The sequence below is a fragment of the Salvia miltiorrhiza genome, chromosome 7 (assembly GCF_028751815.1).
Source record: "Salvia miltiorrhiza cultivar Shanhuang (shh) chromosome 7, IMPLAD_Smil_shh, whole genome shotgun sequence".
Classification (NCBI taxonomy): domain Eukaryota; kingdom Viridiplantae; phylum Streptophyta; class Magnoliopsida; order Lamiales; family Lamiaceae; genus Salvia; species Salvia miltiorrhiza.
The window spans coordinates 13247660-13265749 of NC_080393.1; the positions used below are offsets into that span (position 1 = coordinate 13247660).

Consider the following 18090-nt stretch of genomic DNA (forward strand, 5'->3'; position numbering starts at 1 on the left):
TATATGTATGTATATATATTTATTAAAATATATAATAAATAGGAAAACCTTTAACCCCCAATTTTCAATAGACTTGGATTATTATATGTAACAATTTTTTTAGTAATAGATTTGGATTAATAATAACATATTTTATATTTATAATTTTTTTGTGTCCCCGTAATATAAAAAATTATGGATTCGTCCTTGTTGCCACGTGTCACTCTCCTAGCCCACCACATGAAAAAAATGTATAATCTAGATTTGGATCTATATACTATCTAAGGGGAGGATTCTACATGATCTCAACCCTATATATATAAGGGAGAGCTAAAATAAAAATACTTTTTAAAATATAAGATAGAAATCATTTTTAGCCCTTAGATCATCAAGATTTACGGTTGATTCATCATCTTGTTGGATGAATTCATGGTCATGAGTTCGAATCTCATAGATAGCGAAAAATTTATTTTTCACAATTCACACATTTACACAGAGAATTCATTGGTGTTCTCACTACAAGAAAAAGGCTAATAGATGACAGGCGAAACGTTTCATCTATTTAAAAATCGTTTGTCATAAATGTGCGTGTAGTCTATTAGGGGGCGCTAATAGACAACAGACGCATGCGCGTCGTCTATTAGCTAATAGACAACGGACGCATGCGCGTCGTCTATTAGCTAATAGACGACGCGCTTGCGTCCGTCGTCTATCATCAACTATCGCTGAATTGTTCAATTTTTTATTTTAATTTTGTAATTATATTTAAATTTTCTATTTTTTCAAATAAATATATTATTAAATCTGAAAATTCATAATAAATAATTTAAAATATATACATGAATAATAATTATAAAAAAAGTCATTCATTAAATTCAAACATTTTTTTATCATCCTACATTACATTCAAATATCGTTCATTCTACATTACATACAAACATCATTCATCGAACACAATAACCTTTCATTTTTTTTTCTCGGAGTATCCTCCTCTATGTCGCAGCGCTGCCTCTCTTCTGAGAATATCAAGAAGCTAAGCAACTTCAAAATTCAGAACCAACCTCCAGTTCTTCCAACTTCTTATGGGCTCCATGATCAAGTTTTTTCCTAAAATAGAATTAAAAAAAAAATCAAGAAACAAAAAATAGGAAGTATTCTCAAATCTGGAGGTAAGCCTTGGATTGAAGTTCAATATGTGTTACTCTACCTCTCCTAGTGTGATAAGCCCTTTTTCTTTCTCCTTTTTTATGAAAATAGGAAGCATTCTCAAATCTGGAGGTAAGCCTTAGATTGAAGTTCTTTATCTCCTTTCTAGTTTATATGTTAAGAAGTATTTTTACCGTAGCCTATTGGGGCTTACCCCCTGCACCCTCTCCCCACCCAAAAAAATTCATAGATCAGCTTTTTATTGCGCATTGAATAAATTTATGTTCTTGTGTAATAACTTGCAAACTACGCATACATGGAGAAAATAAGGAGTGAGAGGCTCACACACTTATGTAAGATTTAGTTGAATGTGAACATGTGACATTTGGCCTCAATAAACACACTCAACTACTAGATCGGTCATTCCAATGGACTCGTTGCTCTTGTTTTATTCTAATTCACATTTCATTTTGTTGACATATATATACTACTGATAACATATTTTATATACGATGCGTGCCTATTTTCAGATGGAACTATAATAATTCAACATAAAGACTTTGGTCGCCTCGTGCCCTAAACAGTGAAACATATATGAGGGGAAAATTAATGTTGTTCCTGTGGTCTTAAGAGAATGCCAATGTTTCAAACGATACAGACATGGTAAAACAATTCCATCTCAACTTAATTCAAAATTGACTATTATATAGTGGGAATTAGAAGTAGATATATGCTAATGCTAGTAGTGGTGACAATGTAACATGTTTGTCATGATTTGGTTTTCAACGTGGGCAAGACAACGATAGGGGAAAGCTAAATCTCCAACGAATTTTGGATGTGCCTATTGCCAAAACTTAAAATGTGGAATCCTAAATAAAATGAATTTCTTATTATTTTATGATCTAATTAAATTTAATTTATACTAATGAGTTCATAATCGTAACTACCTAATATTACACATTATCATAATATATATATATATATATATATATATATATATATATATAACCAATATACTTGCGTGATCATTTTGAAAAAGGAAACATAAAATTTGGCTATTTTTTATGTTTTAGAATTATTTTGCCCTTAATTAAGGCGGACCGGATTTGGATTTGTGCGCGGGTTAGGCACACATGACATTATTAGTGCCAAAAGTACCAACAGAAAAAATAAAATAAAAATAAAATCAAGTAAATTGGTACACTTGACACTATTAGTGTCAATAGTGTCATGCACGAATGATACAAGTGACCATATTAGTGTTAATAGTGTCATATACTTATGCTGATACATTATCTTGTCTTATATAGATGTATACAATTATATGATCATTTTGAACACTTCCCCGTGGGATTTAGATTATCCATTTAGGGTGTGTTTGCTTTGAGGTATATAAGGGAGGGATAATCTACATGCATTTACCACCTTATACTTCGTTTGTTTTGATGTATAAAAAAATTCGGGCAGGTTGTATAATTTTCGGGCAGCCCCTTATCCCTTGGGAAATGGATAATTTTATACCTAATAGAGGGCGGTATAATTTTATATCATCTTATAAGGAGTGGATAAATGGTCCCCACTTTAAGTGAATTTTATACCTCATTATGTTATCCTTCCATTTAGTGGGATGAAAAACAAACACACACTTAGGGTTTAGATTATCATTTAGGGTTTAGATTCCCCATTTAGGGTTTAAATTATTTATTTAGGGTTTAAATTCTCCATTTAGGGTGCTGCACGAATGGTACTTATGACCATATTAATGTCATTAGTGTCATATACTTTGTCTTATGGTCACTAGTACCATTTGTGCATGGCACTATTAGCACTAATAGTGCTAAAAGTACCAATTTACTTAGATTTTTTTTTTCGGTTGGTACTTTTGGCACTAATAGTGTCATATGTGCCTAAACCGAGAGCAAACCCGAATCTAGTCTGCCTTAATTAAGGGCAAAACAGTTTTATAACGTAAAAAATGGCCAAATTTTGTATTTTTTCAATTAGTGGCCAAATATTGTGTTTCCTTCTTCAAAATGGCTATTTCAAAAGCACTAAGGAAGGGCTAAGATAAGAACGTTTCTTAAGATATAAAATAAGAATCATTTTTAACCCTTAGATCATTAAGATCTACAGTTGATTCATCATCCTGTTGGATGAATTCATGGTCATGAGTTCGAATCCCCAAGATAACAAAAATTTATTTTTCACAATTACGGTGAATTTATATGTGTTCTACATAAAATTTATACATTGAAAATTGTTCTTATTTCTTATTTTAAGATGTGCTCTCACGGTATCCATTCCATATATGTGTGATACATAAAATTTAGACATTGAAAATTAATCTTATTTCTTATTTTAATAGGTGAATTTATATATGTGTGTGTGTGTGTGTGTGTGTAAAGGTGGGATCCTGTAGTATACACTCCTCTCATAGTATATAGGTCCAAATTTGGACCACACAATGGGGGCACGTGGTGCACTAGGAGCGCGCCACATTATAGCAGCCTTCCAAGGCAAAAAACACGGAGGGGTAAAATAGTTATTTTGAAAATAAAAAACAAAATTAAAATTATTTATTTATTTATTTTTATTTTTTTTACAGAAAATTCATTTTTTTCCTGTGGCCGTCGTCAAAATTATGCATATAATTGAACACCAATATGCATAAAAGTAAACACAAATATGCATGACGCTGGATAGAAAGTATCAATATGCAAACCATCTAGTGTCTCTCGCTGTCGAATAATGATATGCATATTTGTGTATAACGTTATGCATATTTATGTTTTTTCTTTATGCATATTCATGTTGAACTATATGCATAGTACTATCCGACACCGTCAGGTAGCTCTCTCCGCTGGTCACTTGACGGGTCACATACTGATACTTTCTCGTGCATATCTCTATCCAGCATCATGCATATTTATGTTTACCTTTATGCATATTGGTGTTTAATTATATGCATAATTTTGACAACGGACGCTGGAAGAAAATAGATTTTCGATAAAAAATTAAAAAAATAAAATAAAAATAAAATTATAATTTTCAAAATGACTATTTTACCCCTCCGTGTTTTTGGCCTTTGAAGGCTCTGGAAGACATTGAGAGGCTGCTGCCATGTGGTGTGCTTCTAATGCGCTACGTGACCCTCATTTGTGGAAAATCGCTAAATACTACTCCCTCCGTCCACCAAAGATATGCCACAATTTCCTTTTTCGTCCGTCCACAAAAAATATGTCACATCCGTTTTTAGTAGTAGGGTCCACACCATTCCACTCACATTTAAAGTGGGATCCTTACTCCACTACCAACTTCACTCACATTTTATTAAAACCCGTGCCGAAAGTAAAGTGACATATCTTTGATGGATGGAGGGAGTATATACTATTATAAGGGAGTGAATCTACATGATCCACTCCCTGTGTGTGTGTGAAGTGGAACACTTAAAAAATTTTCAGAATTAAGAATTTATCTTAATTATTGATTCTTGCATGATTTAAAATTGCCATAAAAATAAGCATCATTGTAATATGCACATAAACATTATCATAAAAAAGCATAGTATTACTTTAAATATAGGATTAATAGTGTTTTATGTATCGAACTTTCAGCGTTTTTCATAAAATGTTCCGAATTTTCATTTTCTCCTAAAAAATTCTAAACTTTCAGTTTTTTCCATAAAATGTCTCGCTATACAAAATTTGATGACGAAAAAATAATAAAAAAAATCTCGAACTTTCAGCGTTTTCCAACAATAGTGATTTTTAATATGGTTTTCCAACAATGGCAGTCCCCAAAATATTTCTTTCGGCGAGATAAATCATCTTTTTGTTACCGAATTTTGTATAGTGGGACATTTTATAGAAAAAACTGAAAGTTTAGGGTTTTTTAGGAGAAAATGAAAGTTCGGAACATTTAGTGGAAAACGCTGAAAGCTCGGGACATAAAACTAAATTAACCCTTAAATATATATAAAAAAATGTTGTTGTAAATATAAAAAGATACTCCCTCCGTCCCTGAAATAAATTCCTCTTTTTCCTTTTTGGGACGTCCCCCAAATAAGTTTCTCTTTCTTTCTTTTCATTTTTGGACTGCTGAAATAGAAATTTTATTAAAATGAAGAAAAAAGAAAACCTACACCCAAGAGAGCACAGACGTCTTTTCATTTTTGGACAACTACCCCACAACTAATAATAGGTTATATATTCTTACTTTTCACTTTTTCACAACTCTCAATACTAATTATACTCCCTCCGTCCGCCAAGATTATGACAATTTGCTTGGGCACGAGATTTAATAAAATTGGTGATGATTTTGATGTAGTGGAGAATGGGTCCCACCACTTTATGAGATGAGTGGTTGAGATTGAATTTTGAGTGGTTTTTTTGTAAATAAAGAGTGTTAGTAAGGATAAAATATTAAAGAGGATGGTGGGACCATTGTCATAAAAGGAAAGTGACATAATCTTGGCGGACGCCCGATATAGTAATTGTGACATAATCTTGGCGGGCGGAGGGAGTAACACTTTTTCACATTTTCACCACTCCCAATACTAATTATAACATATTTTTCTCCACTATCAATACACTTTACCACTTTTCCTTAAAACCCGTGCCGTCCCCAAAGAGGAACTTATTTTGGGGACGGAGGGAGTATATTTCTACGTTTTCACACAAGGGATGGATCCTACTAGGTGTCAAACATATGTAATTATTGGGATAAGTATAGTTTTTATCCCGAATTTTAGCATTTTTTTATAAATATATTGGAATAAGTATAGTTTTTATCCCGAATTTTAGCATTTTTTTTTATTTAAGAAAAATGCCATCAGTTTACATTTATTTTTTGAAATCTAAAATTTTGGAAAAATGTTGTAATTGTAGGTCGAGATTGAGAATTCAACAACGAAAAGACGAATTACCTCACAAGATTCTCACATGAATTTTATGTGAATTATTTTTTGAGTTATTATCGTGTAAATACACGAACTTTCAACATTTTATAATTTTTTGCACGAATTTTATTTTTTGAATCTAAATACACGAACTTAGTGTTTTTTTTCCCATGACAAACAATTCCGATCAAATTAAAACTAATTTGCGTCTATGTGGCCTATTATTATTTAAGTGTCATATACATATCAATATTTTAATTTCTATAAATTTTTTTGACAAAAGATGAAATAAAATTAAAAGTAGTACCCTTCCCCACCCACTGCGTAAAACAACAAAAACCCTTAAAAAAAATAAAGCCATGAAATTCATCCCATTCTCTGCGTAACACAAATTCTTCACAAAAAAAGGGTAAACTCATTATTCTATCAATTCTCGCTGACATTCTTTGCTAATCTCTGTCAATTCTCTCCACTCTCTAATTTATGTCTCTAATTGGGGGTAGGAATAGTCTTCAATAAATTCAGCCCGACAATGTTGTTCGTGGTCCGAGGACGTTAAAGTTGGCTGGAGTAATGGCAAACAGGTAGGTCATTAATCACCAGTTATAACTATGACGGTCATTCCACGTCAGTAGCTTCGATGACCACGCTAGCATCAATTTGAGGAAAAATAAAAATCATGCAAAAAAAAAAATACTAAATTCGTATATTTAGATTAAAAAATTAAAATTTATGGAAAAAATTGGAAAATGGTGAGAGTTCGTGTATTTAATTACACGCAAATAACCCTTATTCTTTTTCTACCTCAGCAATCAGCATATCAAAGAAAGTCTCTTGTCCAGTTGTCCGAAACTTTCTTTTCTCTAAAATTAAAATGTCCTTAATTTTAGGTGAAAAAAAGTCCACGTAAAACATACGAGAATTCAGTAAGATGGTTCATCTTTTCGTTGTCGAATTCTCTCGATGAAATATTAAATACAAAAAGTTTTCAAGTACATAATGTGATGGAATTTCGAAAGAAATATAAAATGTAATGGATAATTTTGAAGAAGCGTGGGCACTCTTATTCTTATATTCGTTAAAAAAGGCAAAGCAGAAACCACAAAAGTGAAATATCAGGATTCCATATCTGTATATTCATCATCCATATTTCAATCTGCATTTAAAAATGGAACCAATAATTGATTTTGCAGCTCCATATATATCCACTTATGCGTTCACCATTTTCCATTCACGTGGTGGTGAAATTAGAACACGCACCGCCCAATTCAATAAGTAATTGGGGTTGTAAGCTGAATTAATTTGCTGAAATAATGTGGTTGTGTTTGCCCCAAAAAAAATACAAATCGTACTTTTATATACACAAAGAACGTACGTTGTACATGTAATTAATGTTATTTTATTTGATAATCTATTATTTTTGAAAATTTATTAATTCATTACTTTTATTAAATAATTTATTGAATGAAGATACTATTTATCCATAAGCCTTATCAATAGCTATAGATATATATCACATACATTAAGTGTAATATCTAATGAATTAATATATTTTTATAAATATATAATATGTAAAATAACCTTCAAATAAAATATGTAATAGGGGTAAAATAGACAATCCACAAGTTGTGCCTTAGGATGCCTTAGACTCTTTTTTCTATTAGTATAGGTGTATAGAAGGGTATTTCAAACTTTACAAACTAACTATAAAACTCATATACTTTTATCCTTGTATGTTGTATCTATCAAACTCTCATGTTATCAAATTAAAAGTTGGCCAGTTTATTTATTAATTTATTTTGATATAATGGGAACCCGCAGCTACTACTATGCCTTCCGTGATGTTATTCTGCTTGTACAAAAAACAAGTCGATTCACTTTGAATTGGAATCAATCAGCTGCAAGAAATAATAATTCTCCCAATCGTACCTTCATATTCCATAATGAACTTATGATTTAATATAGCAAGTGTAGAACTCACCAATGAATCAATATGAAGGAAGAACTGTTTGGGAATACATCAACTCTTTCGAAATGTAAACTGCACTCCAATAAAAGCCAAAGAAATTAATGGAGTTTCAGTGGTGCAGAATGGAATAGGGACAGTAATTTTATCGGTTTAGCTATCAAAGTTATATATACAAAAGTAGAGCACCTCTAATGTTCAATGTTCTACTTTCCCATATATTTGCAATAAAAGAATATGACCCTATTTTGGGATGAAAAAGATAAAGATAAAAAAAAATAAAAATTGAGGATTCCTTTCTCTTGCCAGTTTTCATGAGGATCTGAACAAATTCAACATTTACTTGATATATGCAGACATTCTACGGCTAAAAGGACATCATTGGTAAGACTTGAGATGAAATATTTGACAGTTTGAGGTGAACGATCTCTTTGCTGCAGCTTGCTCAAACTTCTTCGAGACGGCCTCGTTCTCCTCTAAGCTCATCTGAAGAAAAAATCTTATCCACCACGTTGAACTCCTCAACTTAGCCTATCAGCGAAAAATAAGGAAAGGCCTTAATATTTATCTACTGATTGCATGCAAAATAATGTGAACTTTATGAGCAACAGCAGAGAAAAGCTGCTGCTGCTGCTGCTACTGTTGCATATGGCATCTTAGGAAATATATTTGCCAGAATAATAAGTTTGAAGACAACAAGATGTTTGCTAAGCACTTCAAACAATTTGCGCTATGGGAGCTAATATTTGAAAAGGCGAGCATCCAATTATGGAGCAGGATAAATCTTTCTTAATTAATCCGGTTGGCCATATTTAAAACTTATTATATTGTTCTCAGCTGCCCACTTCTGCAGCATCCTTGAACAAAAAAGGGCAAAGTTTAACGTAAGAAAAGAAGCGTGAGATAAAGATAACTTACGGCACGTCCATATTTGGCTTTATCAACAGATTTAGCTCTTTGGTTGCGCGGATACCCTGCAAATTTACAGTAAGGCAGTTAATATACAAGTCATGAAGCAGTACCAACCAAAAAGAATTTTAAGATTGCTAAGTATATCACTTTGGAATTGAATTTAAATTAAGGGCCCTTTTGATAGTTTGAATTTAAACATTAGAGAAGGCACGTTGTTCCTGGGATCCAGTCAAAGGAAGATAAAAAGGATGGCTAAATAGACGCTTGGCCAAGGAGCACCATGAAGAAAATATACAAGTATAGTGAAGTGCAAAAATGCAAGTCGAACAGTATATGTCAATACACCTTAGCCAAGGTGATTGAGGGCATGTCTCCTCTGCTACCTTTAGTGATTCATTTAAAATGTTAATATCAAGATAGCCAAATATGTTTTTGTCATATATCCTGTGCTCAACGAGGATTTTTGGCTTTATATTTTGAGTTAAAATGAAATAGACCTAAATCCGATAAATTCAGCTAAGAAAAAAATTCCAATAATACTACAATGTTGTAAAGAAGCGTGGCTTTAAATATTTACCTGTGAAAATGACCAGACCCTCAGATGATAACCTTGTTAGTGCAGGCAGGCTCCTGTTGAGATATCTCGGAGACAAGTAATCCAAAGCATCCGACACAATCACAAGGGGAAATGATTTCGCCCTGTAGGGAAGAGGAAATTTGATATCAGCCACACGAACAAGACCTTTGTGCACCAGTCTCTTGCATGCCTCATCAGCATCTTCGACATCATATGGTTCCACACCAAAAGCTTCAGTACCGTCCTCCTTTATCAGTCTTGAAACAACCGAACAAGTCTCCGGACCAACATGCAACACCTTGAGCATACTGTCACCATATGCTTTTTTTAGAATTGGAATGGCACGTTCAACTTCTACAGTGCATGAAACATCACCTGCATGTGAACATGTGAATGAACCTCTAGATAAATGTCAGCATGCCTGCCAACCTTCTATTCTCGTTGTTGGGCATGTAAGTGAAAGCTGTCAACCAAACCCCTGAATATATGCATCCATGCTCTGAGGGAAGCTACGGTGTTCCAAAGGTTCTACCTCTTGTTTTATTTACGACCCTCAAAGTAGAGCCCATAGATGTGTTATTTCAGGAAAGAAATATATGCAGATGAGTCAAAAGGCAATGAGACTACTTTAGATCAGATAGGGAAGACTCAAAGAAAGTTTAACAAAAGCTGAATAGCCATTGTCTGTTCTGGAAATGCTTCTAGGAGCTCTATATGATGCAATATATTCACCTAAAGCAGCAGGTCAATCTCATGAGGAAACTAACAAGCATAGCATGCCAATCAAATATAACGAGTAAAAACAATAACTGAACATTGTCAGACGAGATTTAGCAAGATGCATCTGAATATTCAATTAACCTTGAAAAATTTTCAACTAGCTTAAGGTACTTAGTTGAATGTGTTAAATCATGTAAACTGCTAAATAGAAGTCTCTATTCATATATAAGCACATATGAACACTGACATATAAAAATCAGTTTCCTTTCTCAACAAGAAACAGAACAAAGCAACCTTGACCATATTCCATTTTTTTCCCAAATACTTCTCCATCAAAGTGAACTATGGATCCACCATCATGAAACAGGCCATGGATCAGTTGTACACCACAACTACAAAAGAATAACAACTTATGCCCCATTTATATGGACAAAATTTCAAGATTCTAGAAAATAAAGAGCTCGCAATATGATTACCTTCCACACGATTCAGAGCTTTAGGATTTCCAAAAGCACCTATCAGGAAAATCATTTCCTTTCAGTCAAAGCATAATAAGTAAAACACACATTGGTCAACATCATAAAATTTATAGCCTAACAACCCAACATAATAGCACAAAAAGCTCAATACCAAAGTATCTCAAATTGTACAGATATAACACAGTAAACCTATAGGTCAGACAGCCAAAAGTGAGAGAATTCCTGTGATGTTTGTCATTTAATATGTGAAAATCTTGGTTCTCTTACATTCAACGATATCAGATAGAAGCCTAAATGCCAATACAAGCACTTCACGTCCTCACATCAGATCCAATATATAAGAGCAAACTGAGACACACTGCTACTCAAGATTGCACACAATTTAAGGCAATTAAAAGATCAGAGAAATTTCAAAGCATATCATAGAAAATCTTCTACATTTTTGCAGCACTATGCATTGGTTATGAACTATATATGTCGGTTGTAAGAGAACTTGGGCAAACATCACGTAACCTACACGGAATTAATTTCATTTAAAAGCATTCTAATCAGTAATCTAATGCCAAACAACTTCTAGCTAAATACAGGCAATCAATTTATTAAGAAAACAATTCGAACCTTGGCCGCGATAGAGATAACCAATCACAAAGAGTGCCCCCTGCAAAAATGAGATCAAGTCGAACATGTCAAGAAAGAAGCCTTAATTCAGATTTATTTTTCACGAATCAGAATCCGTTTCATTTAAAAAATAATGAATCGCAACACACACACACAAAGACATACCACAATGAGCGCAATAGACAAATAAGAGGGGGAGCGGGATCTTGACTGCAACGAAGACGAAGACAAAACTGCACCAGTTTCTGATATGCGCCTAGAAGGATTTATTGGCCTTCTTGATGCCATTTATTTGCCAAGTTAGAGCTGATGGTATGTGTAGATTTATAGAAAATGTATTGAGAGATGGGAATTGAATCGCGGCACAGTGAGAAGTAGAGGGGGAAATGAGGAAAAGGAAAGGGATGAAAATGCAGGTGCAGAATCTTGAGTAACTGTTTGTTGGTTAAAATGGATAAAGGAGAAAACACAGTTTGTCGTTGTGGTTTGGATGTTGAATTTAGCAGTGATGTTTGAAATTGGGAATCTTATGCGTAAAAGCGTGCATGTCTTCACTCAGCTGGATCAACATACACTTTTTACAAGTTTAATTTTCAAAATTACAACATGTGAGCTAATTTGATTTCATTCATATTTTATTGAAATACTGAAATTGAAGAAATCTTTAGTAAAAAATATTAAAATACTTAATGTATATTTTATCAATAATAAAAAATAAACATCCTAATGTTTACTCTATAGATCAAGTAGTCCCATAGTATTTGTATGTATAAATAAGCCATTATAATTTGGTTACATTACATGCATCCTCCTCCTTGCTATACCACTTCTAATTTGGTATAGTGTCAAATTTTCCTCTATCTGTTTTATATTAAGAATGCTCTTATTTTTCTTTTGTGAAAATCAATACATGATGTTTTGGAATGGTTGTCCTCAATCATTTAATACAGATGGTAAGGAAATTTCCAAAAGAAAAAGGAAACTCTAATTCGAAATGAAGAAAATAAAAGGAAACTTAAATTATTTCAAACAAATCGGTTAACACAAATTGGTAAAGAAAAATTCAAAACCAACTTCAATGTATAAAACTATAAATGATAATAACTCTCATTTAATTAAAGTTATTGTCATCACCTTCAATTTGATTGACATATTAAATATTTTATTTATTCAATTATTGGGCAATTTGAAAGAAAAAAAAATAAATTTCAGCACTCTTGTTTTGAAAATTGGAGAGCCAATTTCTTTTGTTGCGGATCTAGAATTTTACTCAAATTTCAAAATTACCACTAAAATTAATTTGTAATTGATTGTAAATTGAGAACTCCCTGTTTTAGTTCATGAGAACTCACATCAATCCACACACAAACTTTTTTAGTTCACGAGAATTCATAGCAAGCTACTTGAAAACCAAATGTACAACTTAGATTTGACACTTAGACATTAGTAAGATTCAAACTTGGGACCTTTTAACTAAAAAGTGTCAAATTTGCCACCAGGGGACTCCCTTTTCAATAGTGTGAAAATTTAGCTCCCTTTGTCCCAATTTTTACTCCCTTCATCCCGCGAAGCTTGAGCAGTATTCTTTTTAGAGTTGTTTCGCGAAGCTTGAACATTTTCCTTATATAGCAAAAAAAATTCTCTTTATTCATCTTTTCACCTACCCCACTTTAACACATAAAATATTAACTCGTTAAAACTCATGCCGAAAAGAAATTGCTCAAGCTTCGCGAGACAAAGGGAGTAGTATCCAATTTTTCTTTTTTGGTCATCCCATATTTTAACATTCATTTCTATTTTTAACAAAAGTATATGAACCCGTGCTCCACTTTATTTATTTTAAAACTCTCATAAAGACCCTAATTCCATTCATAACAATACCAACTACTTTATTAAAACTTGTGTCACTCAATGGAAGTGAGAAAGTAATAGATTATTTGTGGGCTTTGAACCCAATAGAAATTTGATGTAGTAAGAATAGAATGTATGTGAAGTAGAGAGGGCTTGCAGTGAAAGAGAATTTGAGTCCCTCTGAATTACGAAAAATGAGCAACAGACAAAATAACGTATAGCTTCCACCACCACTACAACTCATACTACTCATATGTGAACAAATTCATTCTGTGCTCGGTGCCTTCAACACCGATCCTTCTTACAAAAAGAATATACCCAAAAAACAAAAGAATCGAAACCCAAGAAATTAACAGCTTACAAAACCAAAAAAATAGGCCGTCTCTTTACAAGTGACGCAATACGAAGTGCCGGCCCGCGTCTTTCTTTACAACGGCCGCTTCATCCTCCTCCATGAGCAAGGACGTATTGCGCGCGCCATCCTCTGTCGAGTCGAGCTTCTTACATTTAACTCACTTCACCAGCATATGTTCACAATCTACACATTTTTAGTACGAGCAACGAGCCGTTACTGCACCTGCTCGCCAATCAAGTCGAGGCCCACGAGCAAGAAGGACATTCCCTGAAAGAGCAGGAAGTAGAAGTGGATTCCCTGAGCAGACAAGAGGCTTCTTGCTGCAGCTGTCAACAGAAGGAAAGCTAGAGCCAGCTCTTTCGTGTATATCCTATTGTGTTTCTTTTTCTGAGAATCCTTCATCTGTCGATTGATTTCCTCCCGCAGTTCCTCTAAGTTAGGCTCTGAGCTACCTCTTTGGTGTGTCGGGGGTTTCTCAATCAACGACAGTAGATCACCCTCAGAGGAGCGCCCGGATTTCTTGGTGACGACCCACTCGTAGGCACTTCCGAGTTGGAAGAGACCAGATATCATGGCATTGAACTTGGTGACTGACATAGTGTTCTCAAACAGCAAGTAAGGAACGATAAATGGGAATGACTTCGGAGCAGGCATTATATTGAGAAACGACATTGTGGCCGGGATGTAACAGACGACCCACGCAGGGAGTGTAGCCTCGGGAACAAACATTGTCATCGGTAGAATGATGCAGAAAAGGGTGAATGAGTAGAATGGAAGAATAAGTTTCCTCAGCAGGAAGAAGAGAAAAATCATGTTGGCTTTCTTCCACACACTTATCTGCAATTGACCAAATATTGATAGCAATCAGCATTACAATTTTCAAATTTTATACATGTATAACTCATGGATTCGTTAGGTGTTACTTTGAGTGATGGACTAAACTAACCAAGCTAGAAACTATTCAATCATTAAACTATGATGCAGATTAGCCCTATATTACTTTTATCTATCTAAACTATCACCTAAAATAAACATCATTAAATACCTTACCTTGGATTTTATAATAGCTGGCAAACAGAGACGGAACAACTGCATCGGGCCAGAATGCCATCTATGCTGTTGCTTGCGGTAAGCTTCATAAGACTCTGGCAATTCACATTGGCACTGAAAGTTACACAAATACAATCTAATTAGTCAGCAACCAAATTAACAGATGATCACCAGTAATCAGCAAGATGACCGTGGAATAGCATTAGTACCTCGACATCATTCAGAAAGACGAACTTCCATCCATGAAGATGAGCGCGGACTGCAATGTCCATGTCCTCAACAGTGGTCCTCTCCATCCAACCACCAGATTCCTCCAACGCCTTAATCCTCCAAACTCCGGCAGTCCCATTAAACCCGAAGAAATTGAGGAAATGTCCATTAACCTGCTGCTCCACTTCAAAATGAAATGCCAAATTGATGAGCTGCAACCTTGTTAGTAGATTCTCATCCTTGTTCACAAATGACCACCTTGCCTGGACCAACCCTACTTCATCATTATCCTACAATCCAAACCCAAAACAAGATATTCATTAGATATGGCCCCACGCCACGCATAAATAATACGAGCCACATTCTGGTGCATCCCCCCTAAATTTGACTACTCAACTCTAATTGGGGATTGGTGATTAGTGGTGGTACAAACAATTTTTTGCCATTAAATACCAAGTTAAAAACTTCCAAACTAACAAGAGAATCATAATCAAGATTGTAAACCTCAAAAAATGCAGATACCTAATCACACTTGGGATGCAAAGATATACCTGAAAGTGAGGAACAGTCCTCTTCAGGAAATCCGGATTAGGCTGGAAGTCAGCGTCGAAAATAGCAACAAATTCATAATCTTTAACATAGCTGCAACTCATGGCGGATTTAAGATTGCCAGCTTTGTAACCCTCTCTAATCACTCTGTGTCTGTACACAATGTTGGCACCATTCTGCTGCCATTTTCGGACCTCTTCCTTGATCAGCAACTGCGCTGTGGGATCATCTGAATCATCCAGAACTTGGATCAACATTCTCCCCTTAGGCCACTCCATCTCACACACAGCCGCAATCGACTGTTGGTAAACCTATTGCAATCAATAGCAAAAAAACGCCACTCAAAACGGATTGTTTTTACAATCTCAAAGATGAAGTAGATCGTGGATAGTATTTGGGGAGTGTAACTCTAATAATACCTCTTTCTCGTTGCACATAGGGATCTGAACCAAAACCATAGGGAAATAGCCATCTCCATCTCCAGATTCGGCATCAACAAGGTCTTGTTTGGCCACGGGTTTAATGTTTTTCAGTTTAATCCAGAAGCAGCCCAAACACAGGATTAGCCTATCCACGCTCTGGATTATGAACAGCACGATGCAAGCACTGGTCAAGAACTGGAGCGGCGGGGCGATATACCCGACCCGGATCCGGACCCATGAGGAATACAGCAAACCAAACACATCCCTCGCCGTAAAACCGGCGTAAAACCGACCCAGCTGAAGATCCGGAGCTCCGAAATGCCAGCCTTTCAAATACGCGGCCAGCTCGAAGGCAAGCAGCAGCAGGGAAAACCCGAGCACGGCCTTGATGGTGGTGTAGAATCTCGACTTGATCTTGGGGTTCTCGGCCGGCGCGGCGTCGGCGGAGTCGGTGCGGCCGGAGGCGATGCGGCGGCGGACGATGGCGGCGAGGGAGACGTATGCGGCGGCGATGGAGGCGAGGCAGCCGGCGGCCTTGTGGGCCCTGAGCAGGATGACCCACGTGAGCTGCTTGGCGTTCTTGTTGCGCCCGCCCTTCGACACGGCGCCGTTTAAAAAGTCTTCTTCGGACGGCGACTCTATCTCCACCATTGACCAGTTGTTAGGGTTCTCCATTTTCACCACCACCGGCGTGCCTCTGTGAGATTCCTTCCCCCACCACGGTGCCATTGTTGCCAGATTAGGTTTTCGTGTGGAGCAATGTAGCCCAAAATCGAATCTTGGGAGTGGGTTCCGAATTACAATGCAATTCAGTTAGAGAGAGAGAGAACTAGAAGAGAAGAAACTCCATTTTTGGATGAGAGTGAAGAGGAGAGAGGGGGAGATGAAGAAACTAGTGTCAATTCATGGAGAAATTTGAATGGGGTTATAAGGATAACAGAAATGCTGCTCAACATCAACAATTATTTACTTTGTTTATTCAAATGGAAAGAATAGGAGAAGGCTGTTACAGAGAGGAACAGTACAAAAAAAGGTCCTATACATTCATACGCTACATGCATTTACAGCTTGCACCTATACATATTTTTTCAAATTTAGTGAGAAAGAGAGAGAGAACAGCTCAACACGTCTTTGATTTTGAGATTCCACAGTATAAAGAGAAATTGGAAATTCTCTTGAATCATTTACACTAAAATATTTTTAACACTCTGCTTCTGCTATCAGCCAAGAATCACCACCCTTTTATTTTCAAAGAAAATAAATAAATTTACTGACTTTTAGCAGCCCATTTATTTATAGCGCATGGGAAATAAATTAAATGTTTGGGGTCAAGGTGCTTGGAAAAGCAAACAAAAAATAAATACGGACAAAGACCAATCAAATGGGTGTGGAATACATAAAGGAGTGGTGGGAAATAAAATAAAGTTGAAAACAAAATGGAGATCATAAAAGAATAAAACTAAGATGAACTGACAATAAGTTGTGGGTTATTTTTTATTTCTATTTTATTTATGGGATAATATTTAAATTTCCAGCTGTTCCTGCCTTTCAGATAATTTTGTATTAACTCTAATTTTTTTTTTTTTTTGAAGAGAATTTTGTATTAACACTATTAGTTTCTCGCATCTATTTCCGTTAAAAATATTTAACGAAAAATGATCAAATCCCTAAACCCGAAATTAAGGGAAACGGGTATCTAGAAAGATAAAAAAGAAGAAAAAGAGAATTTTAAGAGAATAGTTAGTAGTAATTGACTGTAATGGTAAACAATGGAGTGTTAATAAGAAACTTCGATCCTCCTTCTTGGAATTCAATTTCCTCTTAGCGTGTTGATTAAATCTTGTGGAGAATAATTATACGTATTAAGGCATGCACAGAATTGACAGCTGCTTTAATTTGTGCATGCACGGCAGGAATCGAGATGTAAAGCTTTGATTATTAGACTCAAAGAAATTTCAAATTAAATGTTCAATTTTTCATATGTTTACAATTCCACCATTTCGAGTCAGTAATTCGAGAAATTAAAAATTGGCTCTGATGCATTTGATAAGAGAAATACTTGCTGGTGACAATAAATTTCACTGGAAATTTTTTATAGTAGTAATAGTTATGAGGCGATAAATCGTCGTTAGTAAGAAATTTTCACCTACCCATACAAAATAATGTTCCCATCTTCGAATCCGTCCATGTCCGATATTTAATTTCTTTAATCAAAGGCTTGAACAATTGAATTAAAAGTTTGAATCGCTAAATTTTTGGATATGTTTTAATTACAAAAAATTGAAATGTTTGTTTGCAAAATCATGTTGAAATCGTAAATTAGTTCGAAGTTCATTGTTTAAATAATACCCCATCCTCA

General features: G+C 35.0%; 2 protein-coding genes across 2 annotated transcripts; both read right to left on the reverse strand.

Annotated features, from left to right (window-relative positions):
* Positions 1–8104: 8104 nt before the first annotated feature.
* LOC130995304 (probable pectin methylesterase CGR3) lies at positions 8105–11885 on the reverse strand. Its single transcript, XM_057920541.1, has 6 exons — positions 11460–11885; positions 11295–11334; positions 10674–10712; positions 9478–9852; positions 8907–8962; positions 8105–8519 (listed from the first exon to the last, which is right to left on the reverse strand). Exons 1-6 carry the CDS (start codon positions 11580–11582, stop codon positions 8367–8369), a joined length of 786 nt encoding a protein of 261 aa, XP_057776524.1. The 5' UTR covers positions 11583–11885; the 3' UTR covers positions 8105–8366.
* Positions 11886–13304: 1419 nt separating this feature from the next.
* Positions 13305–17013, reverse strand: LOC130995305 (probable xyloglucan glycosyltransferase 9). Its single transcript, XM_057920542.1, has 5 exons — positions 15729–17013; positions 15312–15620; positions 14760–15050; positions 14551–14664; positions 13305–14337 (listed from the first exon to the last, which is right to left on the reverse strand). Exons 1-5 carry the CDS (start codon positions 16458–16460, stop codon positions 13714–13716), a joined length of 2070 nt encoding a protein of 689 aa, XP_057776525.1. The 5' UTR covers positions 16461–17013; the 3' UTR covers positions 13305–13713.
* Between the last annotated feature and the right edge of the window lie 1077 nt (positions 17014–18090).

Coding starts and splice junctions, on each gene's coding strand:
- LOC130995304 (XM_057920541.1), bottom strand. CDS start 11,582: ATGGCATCAAGAAGGCCAATAAATCCTTCTAGGCGCATATCAGAAACT. Junction 10,713..11,294: donor TTATCTCTATCGCGGCCAAG/GTTCGAATTGTT, acceptor TTTTCCTGATAG/GTGCTTTTGGAAATCCTAAA. Junction 8,963..9,477: donor GGGTCTGGTCATTTTCACAG/GTAAATATTTAA, acceptor GTAAATTTGCAG/GGTATCCGCGCAACCAAAGA.
- LOC130995305 (XM_057920542.1), bottom strand. CDS start 16,460: ATGGCACCGTGGTGGGGGAAGGAATCTCACAGAGGCACGCCGGTGGTG. Junction 15,621..15,728: donor CTATGTGCAACGAGAAAGAG/GTATTATTAGAG, acceptor TGATTGCAATAG/GTTTACCAACAGTCGATTGC. Junction 14,665..14,759: donor TCTTTCTGAATGATGTCGAG/GTACTAATGCTA, acceptor TGTAACTTTCAG/TGCCAATGTGAATTGCCAGA.